Source organism: Diceros bicornis, chromosome 24 (assembly GCF_020826845.1).
Source record: "Diceros bicornis minor isolate mBicDic1 chromosome 24, mDicBic1.mat.cur, whole genome shotgun sequence".
In the NCBI taxonomy this organism is placed as follows: domain Eukaryota; kingdom Metazoa; phylum Chordata; class Mammalia; order Perissodactyla; family Rhinocerotidae; genus Diceros; species Diceros bicornis.
This window is the reverse complement of record NC_080763.1, coordinates 10,095,083-10,119,668: the sequence shown is the minus strand read 5'-3', so window position 1 is coordinate 10,119,668 and position 24,586 is coordinate 10,095,083. Positions and strand designations below refer to the sequence as shown.

At 36.6% G+C, this 24,586-nt stretch overlaps 1 protein-coding gene across 1 annotated transcript in view; it reads left to right on the top strand.

Annotated features, from left to right (window-relative positions):
- The window catches only part of C24H14orf39 (chromosome 24 C14orf39 homolog), a 50,356-nt gene that overhangs the window by 6,324 nt on the left and 19,446 nt on the right, over positions 1-24,586 (top strand). The window contains exons 6-11 of the mRNA XM_058567056.1: positions 16,689-16,876; positions 16,965-17,007; positions 18,744-18,864; positions 19,852-19,943; positions 21,710-21,840; positions 22,583-22,659. Of these exons, the coding sequence (XP_058423039.1) occupies positions 16,689-16,876; positions 16,965-17,007; positions 18,744-18,864; positions 19,852-19,943; positions 21,710-21,840; positions 22,583-22,659 (652 nt within the window). The remainder of the gene's footprint in view (positions 1-16,688; positions 16,877-16,964; positions 17,008-18,743; positions 18,865-19,851; positions 19,944-21,709; positions 21,841-22,582; positions 22,660-24,586) is intronic.

Below are 24,586 nucleotides of genomic sequence, written 5' to 3'. Positions count from 1 at the left end.
AACTACCATTCTACTCTCTGTTTCTATGAGATTGACTTTTTTAAGATTTTACATGTAAGTGAGATTATACAGTATTTATCTTTCTCTGTCTGACTTATTCACTTGGCATAATACTCTCAAGGTCCATCCATGTTGTCACAAATGGCAGGACTTCCTTCTTTTTTATGGCTGAATAATATTCTATTATATATATATATATATACACTACATTTTCTTTATTCATTCATCCGTTGATGAGCACTTAGATTATTTCCATGTCTTGGCTATTGCAAATAATGCTTCAATGAACATGGGGGTGCAAATATCACTTTGAGATAGTGATTTAATTTCCTTCAAATATATACCTAGAAGTGAGATTGCTGGATCATATGGTCATTCTATTTTTAATTTTTTGAGGTACTTGCATTCTGTTTTCCACAGTGACTACCAATTTACATTCCTACCACCAGTGCACAAGGGTTCTCTTTTCTCCACATCCTTGCCAACACTTATCTTTTGTCTTTTTGGTAATAGCCATTCTAACAGGTGTGAGGTGGTAGCTCATTGTGGTTTTGATTTACATTTCTCTGATGATTAGTGATGTTTTCATGTAATTTTTGACCATCTGTATGTCTTTTTTGGGAAAAGACCTATTCAGGTCCTCTGTCTATTTTAACTTGGATTATTAGTCTTTTTGCTGTTGGGTTGTATGAGTTCCTTATATATTTTGGATATTGACCACTTATTGGATATATGGTTTGCAAATATTCTCTCCCATTCCATAGGTTGCCTCTTCATTTTGTTAATTGTTTCTTTTGCTGTGCAGAAGCTTTTCTAGTTTGATGTAGTCCCACTTGTTTATTTTTGCTTTTGTTGCTTGTGCTTTTGGTATCACATTCAAAAAAATTGTTGCCAAGACCAACATCAAGGAGCTTCTTTTCTGTGTTTTCTTCTAGAAGTTTTATGGTTGCAGGTCTTACGTTTAAGTCTTTAATCCATTTCGAGTTAATTTTTGTGAGTGGTGCAAGATAGGGGTCCAATTTTATTCTTTTGCTCGTGGATATCCAGTTTTCCCAGCACCATGTACTGAAGAGACTATCCTTTCTTCATTGAGTGTTCTTGACTCCTTTGCCAAATATTAGTTGACTGAATATGCATGGGTTTATTTCTGGACTCTTGATTCTAATTTCATTGGTCTATGTGACTTTTTTCCAGTACCATACTGTTTTGATTACTTTATCTTTGTAGCGTAGTTTAAAATCAGAAATTGTGATGCTTCCAGCTTTATTCTTTTTTCTTGAGATTGCTTTGGCTATTTGGGGTCTTTTGTGCTTCCATACAAATTTTAGGATTGTTTTTTTCTACTTCAGTGGAAAATACCATTGGAATTTTGATAGGGATTGCATTCAGTCTATAGATGGCTTTGGGTAGTATGGACATTACAACAATATTAATTCTTCTGATCTTCTTTCCATTTATTTGTGTCTTCTTCAATTTCTTTCATCAATGTCTTATAGTTTTCAGTGGGAAGATCTTTCAGCTCCTTGGTTAAATTCATTCCTAAATATTTTATTGTTTTTGATGCTATTGTAAATGGGATTGTTTTCTTTTGTTGTTGTTGTTGTTGTTTATTGCAGTAACATTGGTTTATAACATTGTATAAATTTCAGGTGTGCATCATTATACTTCTATTTCTGCATAGATTACATCATGTTCACCACCCAAATACTAATTACAACCCATCACCACACACATGTGCCGAGTTATCCCTTTTTCCCCTCCTCCCTCCCCCCTTCCCCTCTGGTAACCACCAATCCACTCTCTGTCTCTATGTGTTTGTTGTTGTTTTTATCTTCTACTTATGAGTGAGATCATACGGTATTTGACCTTCTCCCTCTGACTTATTTCACTTCGCATTATACCCTCAATGTCCATCCATCTTGTCACAAATGGCTGGATTTCATCGTTTCTTATGGCTGAGTAGTATTCCATGGTGTATACATACCACATCTTCCTTATCCATTCCTCCCTTGATGGGCACTTAGGTTGCTTCCAAGTCTTGGCTATTGTGAATAACGCTGCAATGAACACAGGGGTGCATGTATCTTTACGCATTGGTGTTTTCAAGTTCTTTGGGTAAATACCCAGCAGTGGAATAGCTGGATCATATGGTAGTTCTATCCTTAATTTTTTGAGGAATCTCCATACTGTTTTCCATAGTGGCTGCACCAGTTTGCACTCCCGCCAGCAGTGTATGAGAGTTCCCTTCTCTCCACATCCTCTCCAACACTTGTTGTTTCCTGTCTTGTTAATTATAGCCATTCTGACGGGCGTGAGGTGATATCTCATTGTAGTTTTGATTTGCATTTCCCTGATAGTTAGTGATTTTGAACATCTTTTCATGTGCCTGTTGGCCATCTCTATATCTTCTTTGGAGAAATGTGTGTTCAGGTCTTTTACCCATTTTTTTAATTGGGTTGTTAGATTTTTGTTGTTGAGATGCATGAGTTCTTTATATATTTTGGAGATTAACCCCTTATCAGATGTATGGTTTGCAAATATCTTCTCCCAATTGTTAGGTTGTCTTTTTGTTTTATTGATGGTTTCCTTTGCTGTGCAGAAGCTTTTTAGTTTGACGTAGTCCCATTTGTTTATTTTTTCTATTGTTTGTCTTACCCGGTCAGACATGGTGCTTGAAAATATGTTGCTAAGACCAGTGTCGAAGAGCGTACTGCCTATGTTTTCTTCTAGAAGTTTCATCGTTTCAGGTCTTATATTCAAGTCTTTAATCCATTTTGAATTCATTTTTGTGTATGGTATAAGGTAAGGGTCTGCTTCCATTTTTTTGCATGTGGCTGTCTAGTTTTCCCAACACCATTTGTTGAAGAGACTTTCTTTACTCCATTGTGTGTTCTTGGCTCCATGTCAAAGATTAGCTGTCCATAGATGTGTGGGTTTATTTCTGGGCTTTCAATTCTATTCCATTGATCTATGTGTCTTTTTTTTGTGCCAGTACCATGCTGTTTTGGTTACTATAGCTCTGTAGTATATTTTGAAATCAGGGAGTGTGATACCTCCAGCTTTGTTCTTTTTTCTCAGGATTGCTTTGGCTATTCGAGGTTTTTTGTTGTTCCGTATAAATTTTAGGATTCTTTGTTCTATTTCTGTGAAAAATGTTGTTGGAACTTGGATAGGGATTGCATTGAATCTATAGATGGCTTTAGGAAGTATGGACATCTTAACTATGTTAATTCTTCCAATCCAAGAGCGTGGAATATCTTTCCATTACTTTGTGTCGTCTTCAATTTCTTTCAGCAATGTTTTATAGTTTTCGGTGTACAGATCTTTCACCTCTTTGGATAAGTTTATTCCTAGGTATTTTATTCTTTTTGTTGCAATTGTAAATGGGATTGTATTCTTGATTTCTGTTTCTGCTACTTTGTTGTTAGTGTATAGAAATGCAACTTATTTTTGTATGTTGATTTTGTATCCTGCAACTTTACCGTATTCATTTATTACTTCTAAAAGTGTTTTGGTGGATTCTTTAGGGTTTTCTATGTGTAAAATCATGTCATCTGCAAATAGTGAGAGTTTCACTTCTTCCTTTCCAGTTTGGATCCATTTTATTTCTTTTTCTTGCCTGATTTCTCTGGCTAGGACTTCCAGTACTATGTTAAATGGGAGTGGTGAGAGTGGGCATCCTTGTCTGGTTCCTGTTCTCAGAGGGATAGCTTTCAGTTTTTCACCATTGAGTATGATATTAGCTGTGGGTTTGTCATAAATGGCCTTTATTATGTTGAGGTACTTTTCTTCTATACCCATTTTATTCAGAGTTTTTATCATAAATGGATGCTGTATCTTGTCAAATGCGTTTTCTGCATCTATTGAGATGATCATGTGATTTTTATTCTTCATTTTATTAATGTGGTGTATTACGTTGATTGATTTGCGAATGTTGAACCATCCCTGCATACCTGGAATAAATCCCACTTGATCATGGTGTATAATCTTTTTAATGTATTGTTGTATGAGATTTGCTAGTATTTTTTTGAGGATTTTTGTATTGATGTTCATCAGTGATATTGGCCTGTAATTTTCTTTTTTAGTGTTGTCCTTTTTTTGGTTTTGGTATCAGGGTAATGTTGGCTTCATAGAATGAGTTAGGGAGCTTCCGCCCCCTCCTCAATTTTTTGGAAGAGTTTGAGAAGGATAGGTATTAAGTCTTTGAATGTTTGGTAAAATTCACCAGGGAAGCTTCCGTCTGGTCCTGGACTTTTATTTTTGGGGAGGTTTTTTGATTACTGTTTCAATCTCCTTACTGGTGATTGGTTTATTCAAATTCTCTATTTCTTCTTGGTCTAGTTTTGGAAGGTTGTATAATTCTAAGAATTTATCCATTTCTTCCAGATTGTCAAATTTGTTGGCATATAGCTTTTCATAGTATTCTCTTATAATCTTTTGTATTTCTGAGGTGTCTGTTGTAATTTCTCCTCTTTCATTTCTGATTTTACTTATTTGAGCCTTCTCTCTTTCTTTCTTGGTGAGTCTAGCTAAAGGTTTGTCAATTTTGTTGATCTTTTCAAAGAACCAGCTCTTGGTTTTATTAATTTTTTCTGTTGTTTTTTTGGTCTCTATTTCATTTATTTCTGCTCTGATTTTTATTATTTCCCTTCTTCTACTGATTTTGGGCTTTGTTCTTCGTTTTCCAGTTCCTTCAGGTGCATTGTTAGATTGTTTCTTTGAGATTTTTCTTGTTTGTTGAGGTAGGCCTGTATCGCTATAAACTTCCCTCTTAGAACCGCTTTTGCTGTATCCCATAAATTCTGGCATGTCGTATTTTCATTTTCATTTGTCTCCAGGTATTTGTTGATTTCTCCTTTGATTTCTTTGTTGACCCAATCGTTGTTCAGTAGCATTTTGTTTAATCTCTACGTATTTGTGGCTTTTCTGATTTTCTTCCTATAGTTGATTTCTAGTTTCATACCATTGTGGTCAGAAAAGATGCTTGGTATTATTTCAGTCTTCTTAAATTTATGGAGACTTGTTTTGTGGCCTAATATGTGATCAATCCTGGAGAATGTTCCATGTACATTTGAAAAGAACGTGTATTCTTCGGTTTTTGGATGGAATGCTCTGTATATATCACTAGGTCTATCTGTTCTAGTGTGTCATTTAAGGCCAATGTTTCCTTATTGATCTTCTGTTTGGATGATCTATCCGTTGGTGTAAGGGGAGTGTTAAAGTCCCCTACTATTATTGTGTTACTGTCTATTTCTGTTTTTATGTCTGTTAATAATTGCTTTATATATTTAGGTGCTCCTACATTGGGTGCGTAGATATTTACAAGTGTTATATCCTCTTGTTGGATTGTTCCCTTGATCATTATGTAATGCCCTTCTTTATCTCTTTTTACAGTTTTTGTTTTAAAGTCTATTTTGTCTGATATGCGTATTGCTACCCCAGCTTTCTTTTCATTGCCATTTGCTTGGAGTATCTTTTTCCATCCTTTCACTTTCAGTTTGTGAGTGTCTTTAGGTCTGAAGTGTGTCTCTTGTATGCAGCATATATATGGGTCTTGTTTTTTTATCCAGTCAGCCACCCTATGCCTTTTAATTGGAGCATTTAATTCATTGACGTTTAAAGTAGCTATTGATAAGTATGTACTTACTGCCATTTAATAACTTTTTTTCCCTCGGTGTTTTTGTAGTCCTCTATACAGAATTGATGGTTTCTTTAGTTTGACCTCTGTCTGAAAACTCTACTCTTTAACTCCCTTCGTCCCTCATTTTATGTTTTTGATATCATATCTAACCTCTCTTTTGTGCATTTGTATCTATTACCCTCTTATCATGGAAATAGATAATTTTTCCTATTTGTGGTCTTCTCTTTTCCCCTTAAATCAGTCCTTTTAACATTTCTTGTAGCAGTGGTTTGTTGGTGACAAACTCCTTTAATTTTTGCTTATCTGGGAAAATTTTGATCTCTCCTTCCATTTTGAATGATAACTGTGCTGGGTAGAGTATTCTTGGCTGTAAGTTTTTTCCTTTTAGCACTTTAAATATATCGTGCCACTCTCTTCTAGCCTGTAAGGTTTCTGCTGAGAAGTCAGCTGATAGCCTTATGGCGTTTCCTTTATATGTAACTTGTCTTTCTCTTGCGGCTTTTAGGGTTCTCTCTTTATCTCTAATTCTGGACATTTTGATTATGATGTGTCTTGGTGTGGGCCTCTTTGGGTTTATCTTGTTTGGTGCTCTCTGTGCTTCCTGTACCTGGATGTCTGTTTCCTTCCTTAGGTTAGGGAAGTTTTCATCTATTATTTCTTGAAATAGATTCTCTGCCCCCTTGTCTCGCTCTTCTCCTTCCGGGACCCCTATAACACGGATGTTAGTGCACTTGATGTTGTCCCAGAGGTCCCTTAGACTGTCCTCACTCTTTTTAATTCTTTTTTCTTTTACCTGTTCAGCTTGGGTAATTTCTTCTAGTCTTTCATCCAACTCACAGATCCTTTCTTCTGTATCCTCTACTCTGCTTTTGAGTTCCTCTAGTGAATTTTTCATTTCCAGAATTGTATTCTTCATTTCTGATTGGTTCTTTTTTATATCTTCCATTTCTTTGTTGACATTCTCACTGAGTTCATCTATTCTTCTCCCCAGATCAGTGAGCATCCTTAACACTCTTAGTTTGAACTCTCTGTCGGGTAGGTTGCTCATTTCTGTTTCACTTAGTTCCTTTTCTGGTGTTTTGTCCTGTTCCCTTACTTGGAATGTATTCCTTTGCCTTCTCATTTTGCCTCTTTCCCTTTGCTTGTGTCTGTGTATTAGGTAGGTCAGCTATGTCTCCTGTTCTTGGATAGGTGACCTTATGTAAGTGATGCCTTAGGAGGCCTGCAGTGTGCTTCCCTCAGTTCTCAATGTTCCAGGGTTGACCCCTATGTGGGCTACGTGTGTCCTTCTGTTGTGGCCTGTTTGCTCTCCCTGTAGGTGCCCAGGGAGGCTGAGTTATGCTCCTGGCCAGCTGTTGTAATGCTCAGCTGCTTGTAGTTGTTGTGGGCCCTTCAATCTCTTTATCGGATGTGGGAAGCCCCAGCACAGTTGGCTGCAAGTTCTAATACCACATTTGTATTGCAGTATTTCTTTTAAGTGAGTAGGCCCCCAGCATGACAGGTTGTTAGCCTCAGGGGCTTACAATTGCTATAAGCCTCCAGCCTTTAGGTCTTGTCAGCTCTCTGAGGTTTGCAGCTGGGTGGGGCTGGCCTCAGGCATGGGAGCACCCAATTGTTTCAGGCTTTGGAAGGTGGGGCAAACCCCCTATGTGGGTCTTTGAGAAGCACAAGTCTTCTGCAGCTGACAAGCCCCGCCACCCACAGGTCCACACACACAGTCAACACAGTCCTGCCCTGTATGCGTGCCCCGACCTCCTAAAGTGCACCCAGTCTCTCCATGGAGGGAGCCCCACACACTCCACCACTGCCCCGCACTCCACCCGCTCCTTGTGCACACCCTGCCCCACTGAAGTGGGCTCAGTCGCCAGGCTGCAGAGAATCCAGTCGCCAATCTATGCAGGCCCACAAGTTGCCTGACGGCTTGTTGTTGGGTGGGGCCAGTCCCTAGGGTGGGCTGCCTGCCCTGGCTGAGCTGGATTAAATTGGTGGGTGGGGGGTGGGGCAGACCCTGGGCTAGCAGGCCCCAGGGAGAACTCCAATGGTGTCTGTGTCAGCATGCCCACACCAGGCCGCAACAATGGCCGCCACCTATGTCCCAGTCCCTGGAGAGGTCTCACCTCTCACTGCAGTGCACTCAGAGCCTGTGAGGTGAGTCTCTTTTCACCAAAGCGCTGTGCACCTTTCTTTCTGGTGATTTTAGGTTGCTTTCTGAAATGGGTGAGTTTGCACATGGGCCCTTTAAGGGCCGGTTTTAATTTCTTTGTGACCCAGCTTTTCTGGTGGTACTTTCCAATGTTTTAGTAGCAGGCAAAGTCAGATATTATGCCACTCGTCTCGATTGTGCTGGGTCCACAAAGTGCCTACAGCAGGAGTGCTCCCCGGCTCAGGGCCCCACTCCTCCAGGGAGGGCTGCGTACCTGTGGGCGGCTCCTGGGTGGCCGTGAAGTGCTGCAGCTTGTGAAGGCGGCCTTTTTTCTCTCCAGAAGGGAGTTTCTGCCTCTTCCACCTCAATTAGGATTGTCTTTTGTTGCAGGAGTTCCTCTTATCCAGTTTTCAGTTCTCTCTCAGGGGTAATTTTTCCACGAGTAGTTGTAAATTGGCTGTGTCCGATGAGGTGAGTTCAGAGTCTGCTTACGCCGCCATCTTGACTTCTCTCCCTGGGATTGTTTTCTTTATTTCTTTTTCAGATAGTTCATTGTTAGTGTATAGAAATACAACTGATTTTTGTATGTTGATTTTGTATCCTGAAACTTGACTGAATTTGTTGATTAGTTCTAATAGTTTTTTGGTGAAATCTTAGAGTTTTCTATATATAAGATCATGTCGTTTGCAAACAGAGACAATTTTCCTTCTTCCTTTCCTATTTGGAAGTCTTTTATTTCTTTTTATTGCCTTATTGCTCTAACTAAGATTTCCAGTACTATTGGATAGGAATGGTGAGAGTGGAACCCTTGTCTCTCTTGATTGTAGAGGAAAAGCTTTTAGCTTTTCATCACTGAGTATGATGTTAGTTATGGGCTTGTCATATATGGCCTTTATTGCATTGAGGTATGTATACCTCTTCTATACCCAATTTGTTGAGAGTTTTTATCATGAAAGTGTATCGAGTTTTGCCAAATGCTTTTTCTGCATCTATTGATAGGATCATATCATTTTTATCCTTCATTCTATTAGTGTGGTGTATCATGTTTATTGATTTGTGTATGTTGAACCATACACAAATCATCCCAAGGATAAATCTCACTTGGTTATGGTGTATGTTCCTTTTAATGTGCTGTTGAATTCAGCTTGCTAGTATTTTGTTGAGAATTTTTGCATCTATATTCATCAGGGATATTGACCTGTAGTTTTCTTTTCTTGTAGTGTCCTTATCTGGCTTTGGTATCAGGGTAATACTGGCCTCTTAAAATGAGTTGGAGAGTGTTCCGTCCTCTTCAGTTTTTTGGTAGAATTTGGGAAGGATTGGTATTAATTCTTCTTTAAATGTTTAGTACAATTTGTTAGTGAAACCATCTGATCTTGGGCGTTTCTTTGTTAGGAGGGTTTTTTTTATTACTGCTTCAATCTCCTTACTAGTAATTGATCTTTTCAGATTTTCTATTTCTTCATGATTCAGCCTTGGTAGGTTGTATGTTTCTAAAAACTTATTCATTTCTTTTAGGTTATTTAATTTGTAATTGTATAATTGTTCATAGTAGCCTCTTAGGATCCTTTGTATTTCTGTGGTGTCACTTGTAATATTTCCTCTTTCATTTATAGTTTTGTTTGAGTCCTCTCTCTTTTTTTTTCTTGCTTAGTTTAGCTAAAGGTTTGCAAATTTTGTTTATCTTTTCAAAAAAGCAACTCTTTATTTCATTGATTTTTTTTCTATTGTCTTTCTTGTCTCTATTTCATTTACTTCTATTGTAATCTTTGTTATTTCTTTCCTTCTGCTAACTTTTGGCTTGGATTGTGTTTTTTCCAAATCCTTGAGGTATAAAGTTAGGTTGTTTATTTGAGATCTTTTTTTCTCTTAATGTGGGCATTTATTGCTATAAATTTCCCTCTTATAACTTCTTTTGCCACATCCCATAAGTTTTGGTATATTGTGTTTTCATTTTCATTTGTCTCAAGATAGTTTTTGATTTCTCCTTTGACACAGTGTTATTCAGGAGTTTGTTTAATTTCTATGTATTTGTGAATTTTTCCATTTTCCTCCTGCTGTTGATTTCTAGTTTTATATCATTGTGGCCAGAAAAGATACTTGATATAATTTCAGTCTTCTTAAATTTGTCAAACCTTGGTCTGTGGCCCAGTATATGATCGGTCCTAGAGAATGTTCCATGTGTACTTTAGAAGAATGTGTATGCTGGTGTTGTTTGATGGAATGTTCTATATACGTCTATTAGGTCCATTTGGTCTATAGTGTTGTTAAGGTTCATTGTTACCTTATTAATTTCTGTCTGGATGATCTTTCCCATGATGAAAGTAGGGTATTGAAGTCATCTATTTTATTGTTCTCTATTTCTCCCTCCAATTCTGTTAATATTTGCTTTAAATATTTAGACGTTCCTGTGTTCAGTGCATATATATTTGCAATTGTTATATCCTCTTGATGTATTGACCTCTTTATCATTGTACAGTGACCTTCTTTGTCTCTTGTGACTGATTTTGACTGAAAGTCTATTTTATCTGATATAAGTATAACCACTTCTGCTCTCTTTTGGTTACCATTTGCATGGAATATCTTTTTACATCCTTTCTTATTCAGCCTATGTATGTCCTTTAAGCTAAAATGAGTTTCTGGTAAGTAGCATATTGTTGGATTTTGTTTTTTTAATTCATTCGGCCACTCTCTGGCTTTTGAATTTAGTCTATTTACATTTAAAGTAATTATTGATAGGTAAGGACTTACTATTGCCACTTTGTTAATTGTTTTCTGATTTTTCTTTTTAGTTTCTTTGTTCCTTTCTTCCTCTGTTGCTGTCTTCCTTTGTCATTTGTTTTTTGTAGTGGTAAGCTTTAATTCTTTTCTCCTTGTCTTTTGTGTATCTACTATAGGGTTTTTTTTTGTCATTACCATGAGGCTTATATATAATGTCTTATAGATATAACAGACTATTTTAAGCTGATAACAGCTTACCTTCAATTGCAAAACTCTACACTTTTACTTCTCCTCCCCCCACATTTTATGCTGCTGATGTCATATTTTACATCTTTTTATATCTTGCATCCATTAAAAAATTTTTGTCACTATAGTTGTTTTTTTATATTATTGTTTTTATACTAGAGATAAAAGTGATTTACACACTATCATTACAGTATTATGGTATGCTGAATTTGACTGTATATTCACCTTTGCCATTGAATTTTATATGTTTTAATGTTGTTACTTAACATTCTTTCATTTCAACTTGAAAAACTCCCTTTAATATTTCTTGTAAGGCAAGTCTACTGGTAATGAACTCCCTTAGCTTTTGTCTGGGAATGTCCTTATCTTTGAAGGACAGTTTTGCTGGGTATAGTATTCTTAGTTGGCAGTTTTTTCTTTCAGCACTTTGAATATGTGATCCCATTCTCTCCTGGCCTGCAAGGTTTCTGCAGGGAAATCTGCTGATAATGTTATGGGTGTTCCCTTGTTGTGATGAGTCATTTTTCTCTTGGTGCTTTCAAAATTCTCTTTTTGTCTTTGACTTTTAACATTTTGATTATAATGCGCCTTGGAGTAATCTTCTTTGGGTTAATCTTACTTGGAATCCTTAGAGCTTCCCAAACCTGGATGTCCATCTCTTTCCCAAGATTTGGGAAGTTTTCAGCTATTATTCTTTAAATAAGTTTTCTGCCTCTTTTTCTCACTCTTCTCCTTCTGGGACTCCCATGATGTGAATATTCATTTGCTTGGCAGTGTTCCATAATTCATGTAGGTTTTCTTCACTCTTTTTCGTTCTTTTTCTTTTTGTTCCTCTAACTGGCTAATTTCAAATAAACTGTCTTCGGGTTTGCTGAGTCTGTGTTTTTGCATGATCAAGTCTGTTGTTGATGCTCTCTATTGAATTTTTCAGTTCTATCGTTGTATTCTTCAGCTCCAGGATTTCTGTTTGGTTCTTTTTTATGGTTTCTATTTTTTTTTTTTATTAAACTTCTCATTTTGTTCATGCATTGTTTTCCTGGTTTTGTTTAGTTGTCTGTGTTCTCTTGCTTTTATTGAGTTTCTTTAAGATGATTATTTTGAATTCTTTGTAAGCCAAATGTAGCTCTCCGTTTCTTTGTGGTCAGTTACTGAAACTTTATTATTTTCCTTTGGAGGTGTCATGTTTGCCTGATTCATCATGATCTCTGTAGCCTTGCGTTGGTGTCTGTGCACTTGAATGAACAAACACCTCTTCCAGTCTTTACAGACTAGTTTTGGCAGGTAAAGACTTTCTGTCGGTTTCCTGGGTTGATGAGATTATCTCTAGAATTGCAGTCATGCTGAGTTGGAGGTGGTTTTAAGGCTCTTTCTGGGTCTGCAGTGGGATCCACAGTTGGTGTGCTTGTTATCAGAGGCTTAGGCAGGTATGAATCCTCTCTGGTCCCTGGGTGGATGAGACTGCCTCTAGTACCTTAGTTATTAGGATAGCACTGGGACAAGCAGACAGGAGTCTGCTTCAGGTTCCATAGTTGGGTCCTCAGTCAGCAGGCCTCTTACCAAGTGTGTGGACAGTTGTGGCTGGAAGGTCTGTCCCTGGAAGGGCTCCTGTCTAGTCACTGGATGGGTCCATGGGTGGTCAGGACTGGCCCTGGACTGTGGCTGGGAGGGGATGGAATTGAACCTCAGGGCTGTTTCAGGTTCCACAATCAAGATTGAGGCCTGCAGTCCTGGCTCTGGAGGCACAGATGGGAATGTCTCCCACCAGGTCCCTCAGTGGGCTGGACTGCTCCCTGATTGTGGCTGGAGGGGCTGGAGCCAAGTATAGGGCCTTTTTGAGATCTCCAGGGATGATATAGGAGTATCTCTTTCTGGGTCCCTGGGTCAGCTGATCTGTGGTCGCCTTTGGCTGTGAGGGCCTAGAGCTAAGTATAGGGCCTTTCAGGATCTGTGGAGGTGCAGATGGGAGTGTTTCCTGCTGGGACCCTAGACCGTCAGTACTGCTGACAAACTATGACTGTTAGGGGGCTGGAACCAAGTATAGGCCCTTTCAGGATTTTCAGGGGCAGAGACAGGAGTGTCTCCTGCTGGGTCCCTGTGCCAGCAGAACTCTTCAGTGACTGTGGCTGGGATGGGCTCCAGCCAGTTACAGGGCCATTTCAGAATCTACAGTCTGACCAAGTTTGGCAGGTTTGCCTGTAGGGGCTCCCAGACAGTGGCCACAAGGGGCTGGAGCCAGTTCATGGGCCACTTCAGGGTCCACAGCCAGGACCAGCGTCTGTATGCCTCTTACCTGACACATGGGTAGGCATGACTCCTCCCAGGTCCCTTGGTCTATGGTGCTGGTGACAGACCCAAAGCGAGATGAGACTGTAGCTGAGTTCTCAAGGGTACAGAGCTGTTTCTGGGTCTGTAGCCAGGAGCACAGTCAGTGAGTTAGCCACCAGGATGTGAGCCTGCTTTCTCAAAATGGCTCTCCTTAGTCTTGGCCTGCACCAGGGTTTCACAGTCTCCCACCTGGATGCCAAAGCTCCCACAAAGGCACTTTTGTCCATGGATGGATGCCACATTATTGTTGATGGGGTGATATGCACAAGGGATGTTTTATTCTGACATCTTGCTGATGTCACTTCTATTTTTATATTTTAATTAAACACACACAAAATCTAGAATGCAGTACTCTTTATATTCAAAGATGGGTCTTAAGAGAAGGTATGGAGTGAAGGTATAGATTTGGGCTTCATTGGCATTTGAAATCCTAGAAATAGATGAAATTCCTAGGGAAATGTATAGAGCAAAAAGAAGAGAAAGCTAGAGTACACAATCATCCAAGGAATAGGCAGAGGGTGGAATTAGTGAAGGAGATTGTTACTTTGTCATTTATAAACCCTGCTTCAACCCAAAAAGGGTATGAGATGATTTCTATAAATAATACCATAGTGTTAAAAGAAAATTAGATGTAAAAATCAAAGCTACAGGAAAGTAAGGATAATTTAGGAAGATGAAGCCTTTGCTTAGGATAGAAATTCATGCTGTATGGTATAGGCACAAGTTAGGTTTTGAAATTTCTAGTAGTCATCAAGGCATTGTGGAAATGTGATCAGTTTGAGATTCAGAGTATTCATTTAAAAAACAGTTCAATTGCTTAGGCTAAGCAGAATTTTTTCCTGGTACTGAGACTTGAGAGAAATTTCTCCCCTGCGTTCTCATAAAGGGGAAATCGTACAATGTGGTAGTGAGTATCATCAGTGGCCTCCCCCAAATAAACACACTATATATTACTGCTTCTTATATCTCTCAATGTAAGCCAATGCTATAAAATATTATTATTATTATTTTTAAGCAAGAAGAGATTTAATACAGGATATTAGGTGCTTACAAAATCATGGAAAGAGCCAGAGGAGCAGGCTCTAGACTCTCATAACACCACTGAGCTGGGCTGCCAGAATTGGTGCCATCTCTGCCACCATCAGGAAGGTAGGGAGGGAGGAGGCCACCCAGGGAGATGCTGATTTCAAGAATACACTATTGTAGCTGCCATCGGGGGGTCAGGAAGCCACTGCTGCTACATCTCTCGATACCCACAAAGCCAGTAACTGATCAAACAGTAAAATATTCACACACATACACACAATGTCTCTGGCAGCAACAGCCAGAGTAGCAGGCAAGTAGTCTCTGCCTCACAGCTGGCTTCCTAACCTCACACTAAAATATTATTAAAAATAATACTATGAAGGGCTAAAGCAAACCAGTCCCAATACTACCTCTCTGATAGTGTTTTTGTGGAAAACTTAGCTAGCCAGAGGTATTAAAGTGAAAACAGCTATATCTTTCTTTCTTAAACCAGCCACATAGGTTGATTGAATTGATGATCAATACCAGGCATTTATGAAAAGAAAAGAGTCCATTTGTTGCTATTATGAGTAATGAAGGAAGTAGAGGTACTAGCTACTTGTTTCTCCTAATCTTCCATTCCTGTCACAGGCATTCACAAAGACTAGTATTACTGGCAACAGATCAGATAGTAAAGGCTCTTCTTGAATCATGCCTTGGCTATGCTGGACTCTGCCTAAGTTCCTGTACAGCGTATCTTAGAAGAGAGGGCATGAGTATACAATATGAATAGGATAGATGTGGTATGCTAATGTCATCTGCAACTTGTGACCCAGACTTAGTTTTCTTATATTTATTTTCCTCCTTCCTGGACCGTTTCCTCAAGAAGTAGGGGCTTAATTAGCAAATATACATTCAGAGGAATAGGAGCTTGTTTTGGGCTCAACTGCTTTATCTTGCTAAAGGGAACAGAGTTTAGTAATATTAAGACATTAAAACATTCTTAAGATTCAGACCTGCTGACCAGTACAAGGTTGTTTTTCTTACTTTTCTTCTCTCTATTCAAGCAGTTTATTAGTAATTATTCTTATCTGCTAAGGTGAGATAATCATTACAGTATCTTTTAAGAAATTCCCCCATATAGTAGGGCTTGATTTAGAAAATTTATAAAATTTTGAGGAACATAAGGACTATGTATTTTTAGAAAATTTTCTGTGAATATTATTTCTTGAAACTAAGTATTTGATAAGAATTGGGTAAAAAGAGGATCCAAGAATATATTTTCTATGATGAACCTGGATTGAACATTTTCAGTGTTGTAGATCAGGATTGGCAAACTTTTTTTTTGTAAAGGGTCAGATAGTAAATATTTTAGGCTCTGTGGGTTATACAGTCTCTGTTGTAACTGTTCAACTCTGCTATTGTGTTGCAAGAGCAACTTTAGACAAAACGTAAGTGAATGACTGTTCCAATAAAACTTCATGGACATTACAGTTTGAATTTCATATAATTTTAATGTTTCATGAAATATTATTCTTCTTTTGATTTTTTTTCAATTACTTAAAAATGTAAAAACCATTCTTAGCTCATAGGCAGTACAAAAACAGGTGGCAGGTTAGATTTGGCCCTTAGGTCATAGTAACTGACCCCTATTGTAGATCAAGCAAAGGTCAAATGGGAAGGAAGAGTTAATATCTTTTTGCAAAAATTCACCATCCCACTCAAGACTTATGCCTAACTAGATGAGCACCCCACCTCTACCTGAGTTGGACAGGAGGAGTTCCTCCAAACAGTGCTGAGATTTTCTTTATAAAATAGTTACAGAATATACAAGAATGTTTGTGAACTCAGAGTTCTAACATATAGAACATGATTTCATGTGATAATTTTAGCTTAAAAAATTGAAGGAGATTTAAGAAGCACAGTTATAGAGGTAGCTGAACTGGGGAGAGTAGAGACTCAGAACTCAGGAAGGATAGAAATTCAAGAAGTGGTCAAAAGAACCAGGTTCTGCAGTGGTAATTAGGATGAGAACTAAAGAGATCACTGAATTGGACAAATTAGATCATAGGTGACTTTGGGAAAGATAATTTCATTAGAATGGTGGGAGCAGAAGTCAAATGAAGAGGATTAAAGAGTGAATAACTCAGATAGTAAAGAGAAAGAGTAGAGAGTTCAAAATGTGATAAGAGTTAAGGAAAGTTTGAAGGGCATACAGTATTGAGGGAAGCAGGGATAAGTAGATATTTGACTTGTCTTTTATGCTTAATTTAGTAGACTTTAACAAGTGCTATTTAGGGGCCCGCCCCGTGGCATAGCTGTTAAGTGCGCACACTCCGCTGCTGGCGGCCCAGGTTCGGATCCCGGGCGCGCACCGACGCACCACTTGTCAGGCCATGCTGTGGCGGCATCCCACATAAAGTGGAGGAAGATGGGCATGGATGTTAGCTCAGGGCCAGTCTTCCTCAGCAAAAAGAGGAGGATTGGCATGGATGTTAGCTCAGGGCTGCTCTTCCTCACAAAAAAAAAAAAAAAAAAACAAGTGCTATTTAGGAAGTTTTTAGATATACTCTTGTTATATTTCATCATTTATTTTAATTTTAACAGAAAAATGTACCATGGTTATATATGTCAGTATAAAGATGTTTTGAAGCAATACCAACTAAAATACTCAGAAACACCCTTTTCACGTGAATATTATGAGAAGAAAAGAGAACATGAAGAAATTCAAAACAGAGTGTTGGCATGTACTGAACAACTAAAAATGAATGAAACTATTTTTATGGAATTTCTAGGTATTAACATTTTTGTTATATATTAATTATGGTATTTTTGTAATAAAAAATATAATAAACCAATCTAAAATATAACTTTGTTTTTCAGTTCCTGCTCCCTTTCCATCACTTACTAAATGGACATTACATATGTATCCACAATAGTATTTCTACTTAGAATTTTTATTAGATAAGTATTATTTCTGTATTTTGTTATTGTGTTTCCCTGGTGAGAATCACATGGGTTTGTTTTTTGTTTAATTCAAAACTTTTAGAGGTTACTTTAAAGTTCATCTGGAATTAGTTTTCATATATGTGCATGTGATCAGAAACAAGCAATTTTAATGAGATAAAGTGGTATATGTATCTGGCTTTAAGTGGCATATCTTAGCAACCAAACCAATGAAAAAGTCATCTTGCTCTTACCAAAGAAAGAGTTGCAATTAAATAAATTGATTATTACTTGTTAGGATGGAAGGTGGTAAGGAGGTGAGTCACAATTATTCATTCATCTATAGAAATTCGTTGGGTACCTACTTTGTGCCAGGCAATACTCAAGTAGATACAGAGCTTTCTTGCAAGGAGCTCACAGTTTGGTAGAGGAGACAGACATGTAAACAAATATTCTAATACAGTGGCATTGTATTAGATGCTTAAGTAATTCTTAATTGGTCTTATTCTCATCTGTTTTTCAAGGAGATCTTCCCTCATGATGAACTTGGAACTTTAATCCTCTTCCAACCTCCGTAATCCTTCATATGCTTTCCTATTAGATTTTAACTCTACTGTTTGTACTAAATCTTCTTTATCCCTGCATTCTACCTTGCTTCATTCTGCTTCATCCTAAATCATCCTTTTAGCTCCTTTGCTGCTTGCTCTCTCCATGTTTGAGTTTTAGCTTATTCTGTTCTTAGTTGTTCATTTGCTGCCCATCTGTATTTTAACTTCTCAATGGGAAGGGGCAGAGGTTGGTGGATGCAGAAGGTACAGCAGGGGTTTAGCGAGTTGGGTGTAGGATGCGATGAGATGAAAGACTGTATGACAAACAAGAAGAGATGATGGAGATAGGGAGAATTGAAAATTAGAATTTAAATGTCTATGTCTAAAAAATTAAATTGATACTTTTGATAACAATGTAGCGTTCATCTGACATTTTATGTTTTAGCATATAAATCATATTGTAAAGCAGAATGGGAAAGGTCTGACAGGTTTTCTCTGGAGATCTTCCACTAGAAGATCACTACCAATATCACTAGAAATAGTTCTTTACCACTATTCTATTCATTTTTAAATTCTTCTAAATGGATTGTAGAGTAACTTAGGCAATTGTAGTAGCTAATAACCGTGCAGGATATCTGTTAACAGCTGAGAAATTCTCTACTTGAAGTTGAGTATAAATCCAGTTCAAGCAGAAAGTCCAGATGGAAGATCTAGCTCTCTGCTGAGTTCTGCAGGGTGCACTGGTGAACCTTACAGAGCAAAAGGGAAATTGGGTAGACTTTTAATGTTGACTTTGAAACAATAAATAATGGAAACAAAAGAAGTTAAATTTGGACCTGAATTGATTATGTATATTAGTCATGCCAAATGACACAATGAGCTTGGGTAAAAAGACAAGAGCAGAAACCCACCTTATGATCCCAACAAATATTTTAGATGAAATGTTATTTTTAAGCTAAATATATAACATGGATAAACAATAAATTATCTTTACCGGTTTGCCAAATGTTTATATTTAGTCTTATTTATGTTTTCAGATACCGTTATTATCACTTATTACTTATATGGAACACATATATAAATAATGTTTCATAATATTATTTCTGATATAGTATATATATTATAAATATAAAAATTACTTGTATGACATAGTTCCTTAACATAAAAGGGTTAATTTGAGATATAAAACACAAGATATTCTTAAACATGCCAACAATTTTTCCAAAAGTTCATCTGAATTGAAGAAAGAAGTAGGTGAAGTGGAAATAGAAACTAATTATTTAAACCAGGTATGTATTTTGCTACATGTTTCTAGTGTGTGTATTAATGTGTAAGTCTAATGATATGTTAGTTAACAGTCTTAGAAGAGCTATTTCTAAACAGCCTAAATATGGAGAGAAGCTTATGATAATTTATTTGCCTCAAATTACTTTTGGAGCCAAAATGTGTTTTAGGTATTGAGTATACTCAGCTCTTGAGTTTTGGGAAATAGTTTAACTTTCTTTGGGGGTCAAGGAAAGAAGATGAGGAAAGAATAAGATGTAGCTTAGTAATAGGAATTTAAAGACATTGAAAAAGCTGCAACAGTATTGTCATAAAAGAGAACAAGACAGTAAATGGTTTAAAGAACTTAATCTTGAAAATTAATGAATAATCTTTATAGAGCTACGCTAGAACTAGTTTAGCCTTTAAGATTGATGGTGCATGATATTTGCCTGAATACATTTTTAGTGTCCTCTATTGAAATGTGGCTTTCATTGACAGATCTGAGAACCCATCAAAATCACTTCCAAATTTTGGGGAAAAAACGTAATAGCTAATTTTCTAAATTTTTTGAAAATTGTGTTAAAGATGGTATATTTATCATTCATAGATATGAGGTTCCAAATAACGGTAATATCAGTTTAGTAATGAGAAGAAAGTGGATGCCACTTCCGTTAAAATATATGGTAACTGTATCTCTATGTAGGAAATCAGTGTCTACTTTGCTTCTCTGGCTGTCATGTTTAAAAAAGAAGATGGAAGTTCATTGAAATCTAGGTTTGCTAATGGAGTTTTAAGGAAAAGTTAAAGGAGTATGATTTATTGTTAATTTTGACTCTGTTAATTGTTAATTTATTGTTAATTTTAGCAACTTGCACTAAAAGATAGCTAATACTACCAAAAATATAAATATTGTGATTATACAGAAAAAAATCATATTCATTAGTTGAGATAAAACATATGTTCCTCAATGCTTTGCAGGTAATTATTTTGCCTTGTCATTTGTCTTTTAGCAGATTGCAAGACTTTATGAAACTAAGAATCTTTCAGAAACTCTGGAAGAAAAAAATAAAAATATAGAAAAGAGAAAGGAATTGAAAGAAAGGTATAGGTAAACTTTAAAATGAGATTTTATGTGAACAGATATTCTGCATCTAAAAATGTGATTCTACATTCTATCCCAAGCCACTAATGTTTACACAGCATCTATATACATTTTTTTTTGTGCAGGCTGTTTTCTATTCATTTCTTAAGAAAGTTATTAATTTATACCTTTAAATATTATGGACTAATATTCAAATCTGCTTGTTATTTAGTAAGGCCAAGGGTAATGTATAGAGAGAAATAGGGTAGCAGCAGCACATTTGCTGTTCTGTAACCTGTCAGGTCTGCGTTTCATCCAGTTTTCCATGATGGGTCACCAATAGGAGGAAAATAGGAGTAAAATAATGAGAGCAGCAATGTATTTACCTTTTTATCACCCTGTCACCAACTTGACCAGTTCTTCCTTTGCCACAAAGACTGAAGATGAGCCAAAATGCTACTGAATCTGTGGCATCATATGTTTCTTTATCTTTCATCCTAATGGTGATGAAATAGACATCAGTGGTGGAGACATTTTAAAAAAAAAAAAAAAGGTTGATTTGCCTGTTGTTGTGTGACAGAAAAATACATGTATCACTGTTGTTGTTTCTGGTAAACTTTCTACTTTTTCCCTTTCTGCCTATACCCTTTTTCGTTCTTCTTAAGTTTCTCTCCTTAGGCTCCATTTCTTTTATCCTGATTTTTCAACACACTCCTCTCCCAAGTTAATTCCCCTGATCCCACTTCCTTGGATCTGTTATTTTCTTGATACTCCCACTTCTCATATCCATGATAAGATGCCTTTAATTTTGTAATGAAATTGATTAGAAAAATAGGTAAATGCACAGAATTTCACTTTACTGACAACTTTTAAATATTATAAAAATTCTCTATATGGAGAGGAATTTATATAACTATTTAGTCATTTTTACTTAGTGTATGTTTTGATATTATCAGCTAATATCATTATTTAAATTATTATTTAACTATCAATAATTAAAATTATTTCTTTAATTTAGAAAGAATTCAGTGAAATTATTCTTCCAGTAAAAAACTTAAAAGACCCATTTATGATTGTTATATTGCTTTAATGATTTCTATATTCATGCCAGTTGATTTGTTTCTGAAGAAATCTTTTAAAGTTTAAAGTACTCTGAAATCTAAAGTATGCTATTTATAGATAAAGTTTTGGTTTAAAATGTTTTTGTCTTGTTTAGAAAGTGTTTTAGGGACTGGCCCCGTGGCTTAGCGGTTAAGTGCGCTCCCTCTGCTACTGGCGGCCCGTGTTTGGATCCCGGGTGCGCACTGGCGCGCCGCTTCTCCGGCCATGCTGAGGCCGCGTCCCGCATGCAGCGGCTGGAGGGATGTGCAACTGTGATATGCAACTATCTACTGGGGCTTTGGGGAGAAGGGGGAGGAGGATTGGCAGTGGATGTTGGCTCAGAGCTGGTCTTCCTCAGCAAAAAGAGGAGGATTAGCATGGATGTTAGCTCAGGGCTGATCTTCCTCATGAAAAAACAAGAAAGTCTTTTAAAGTGATTATGTTTTAAAAATGCAAGTGTGGTATACTGAGAAGAGCACTGAACTTAATCAGGAAAAGTGTGTTTTAGCTGTGACCCTAGTTAAGTAAGTTAATAATATTGGGCAGATCTGTTAAATTCTCTGAAACTTGGTTTCATTATCTGCAAAATAAGGAGTTTTAACTATATGTTGTCTAAATATCTCTTCTAGCTTTAAAATACATTTTTTACTTAGCTGATATTTAATGTAATTCACTCTTCTCTTTAGAATTTTTGAAAAAGATGAACATGTGCATGTATTGAATAAAACCCCTCAAAACAGTCAATTATTTCTTCCATATGAATCTCAGAAATTAGTCAGACCAATAAAAATGCATTCTTCAGAACCAAAAGTTATAGGTACAGTATCTACTTATTATTCAAAAACTTGGCTTTCTCTGCAAACCTATAGAAAAAGAAATAGAAAGAAGCAATTTTAATTATCACTTGGTGTAAGCAAGAACAAACTACACTGGAGACCTATAGACTCAGGAAAGTACTACTTTGATTCTTTCTGAGAGCAAACAAGATATGCCTTCTATATTTAAGTTCTTTCTTTTAATAGAGAAATTACATGATATTAAAAAAAGTGTTGTGATCTGGTTACACAGTTGTCAGAGAAGGATGAATAATATATTTTTCATATGAGAAGTTTTATTATCAGTATGTTTGATTAAAGTGGGTAGCAGACTTGTGTTAATGACTGTGACTTAGTCACTGAGATATTTTAATGATGTTTCATTCAGTGGATCTGCAGATTAGATTAACTACATTGTATTAGAGTAACGACATTGTATTAGAGTAACTACATTGGCTGGCTTTTTCCCCCAGTCATTAATATCACCACTCTGCCTTCTTTGGGTCTCCGTTATAAAGATGTAGTTTTGTCAGCTGGTTTTCATTTTACATCATAGTTATTGTAATAGCTATTACATAGTAAGGAATTAAGAGTTATGGAATAATCTCATAATTCTGTATTTTAATTTAAATTAAATATTCATGTGACTTGATTTTTTAAATTACAAGGTTAAGTTAAATGTTGGGCATGACATTTGATTCTATGTCTGGAATTGATTTGAAGTTATATAATTTAATAACCTAGATGAAAACGAAGAAAGTTCTGTGAAGCAGTCAAAGCTTGCCAATATTGACTTCAGACAAAAAGAAAATGATACACAGGTAGGTATTTCTTTTTTAATAGTATAAATTAAATACTTGCTTTCATTAAATGAAGAAGTGAATGTACTGCATTTAGGACATTGGTGTGTGTGTGTGTGTGAGAGAGCGAGAGAGAGAAAGAGAGAAATATATTAAATCAGCCATTAGTACAACCTCAGGATCTAAAAAACTTAAAAGTTTCAATATGGCAGCCTGAGCATATACTGCAGCTTTCTGACTCCTAAAAATAATAGAAAAGATATTTTAAAATACCAAACCCTGTACCCAGTAGACCAAAAACTGTGAGACATTCTAAAGGAGGAAAACAAGATTGGATTGAAGAGGGAAATTGTGGTCCAGGACTTGCAGAGGAGAATACTCATTGCAGGGACAATGAATAGGGTAATTGGTTGGGTTACTTCAGTGGGAGTTAGTTTGGTTAACACCTGTTCATCTCATATCCACTCTGCCTTTGGCCAGGCATCGGCAATTGGATGACTGTCTTCAGGTGGAAACAGTGAGGGTAGGAGCTTGGGTTAGAGAGAGAGATGCAACTCTGAGTGGTTCTTGATGCTCATGAAGAACAACGAGCATACCACCCAGAAAGCTAGCTTCTGGTGTGGCACATGTCTGTCTTCCCCCATTCTTCCTGAAAGTAGTCCAGAGGAAAATTCTCAATGAAAAATTTAATTGCTTTCCATTAATTCACAATTAATGCAGATATAGGGGTAGTGGAGACCAAAAAAATTAATGAAACATTAATTCTAAATATGTATTAATTATCAAAATTTAAAAATCTGGTACTAAAATTCCAGGTGGTATCAATGTGGGATGAAGGTGGCAAGATGAATGAAGGAAACAAAAGTTTACTCAAGTTCTTTTTTTGTTTGGGGATGGAGGTAGGGAGAAGATACGAATACTGATAAACTCTATATATTGTTGGACAAATGTAAATTTATGCACGTATGTTAAGCAGTTAAGGGTAACCAACAGAAGAGAAATGGAATGTGTAAGTTTTAAAATGGTAGAAGAAAAAAATAAAGAAAACTTAATCAGTCCAACAAAAGGCAGGAATGGAGGGGAAATAAAACATCAAGAAAGCATTATAAATAGAAATCAAATAAGATACCAGAAATAGTTTTGAACAAATCAGTAAGCATAAAAATGTGACAGAGATGCTTCTATGGGATATATAAACGAGATATAGCCATAGACTTAGAACAGCTGAAACAACTTGACAAATGAAGGCTGAAAATAAAAGGATAGAAAATACATAGGCAAATGCAAACAAAAACAAAGTAGATATAACAATACCATATAAAATAGAGTTTAATATAAAAAACATTAATAAGGATAAATATATTTTATATTTTTCAAAAGAATAATTCACTAGGAAATTATAGGAACCACGATGCACCAAATTATACGGTTTCAAAATACATAAAAGCAAAAATTGATAGAATTCCAATGAAACAGTTGAATCCACAATTAAAACAGGATAGCTCTCTCAAAAAAAGTGCTGACCCTCAGTTTGGGGGTTGAGTTTGGTTACATGTGAAACAATACCAAACCAAAACAATGAAATAATAGCATCTTAAACAAGAGAAACATTTATTTTTCTTTTACTTGCCATGAAATTCTAAAGTACGGGACTCAGATTCACTTATCAGGGCTGACAGCACCATCTCCAAAATGTTCTTCTTTCTCACATGCCGTCTATGCTTTCTTTTCTCGCTATCTTAATGCTAAGCTTTCACCTCAAGGTCACCTCATGGGAAGCTAACCATTGCAACTTTGCCATCATATCTGCCTTCCATGCAGGAAAGAAGAAAGGGAGAAAGGCTGGCTGAGTCAGCCTCATTTTTAAGGATCTTTCCTAGAAGCTCCTTAAACAATTTCTGATAATGTTTCGTTGGCCAGAACTTAGTCACATGGCTACCTCTATCTG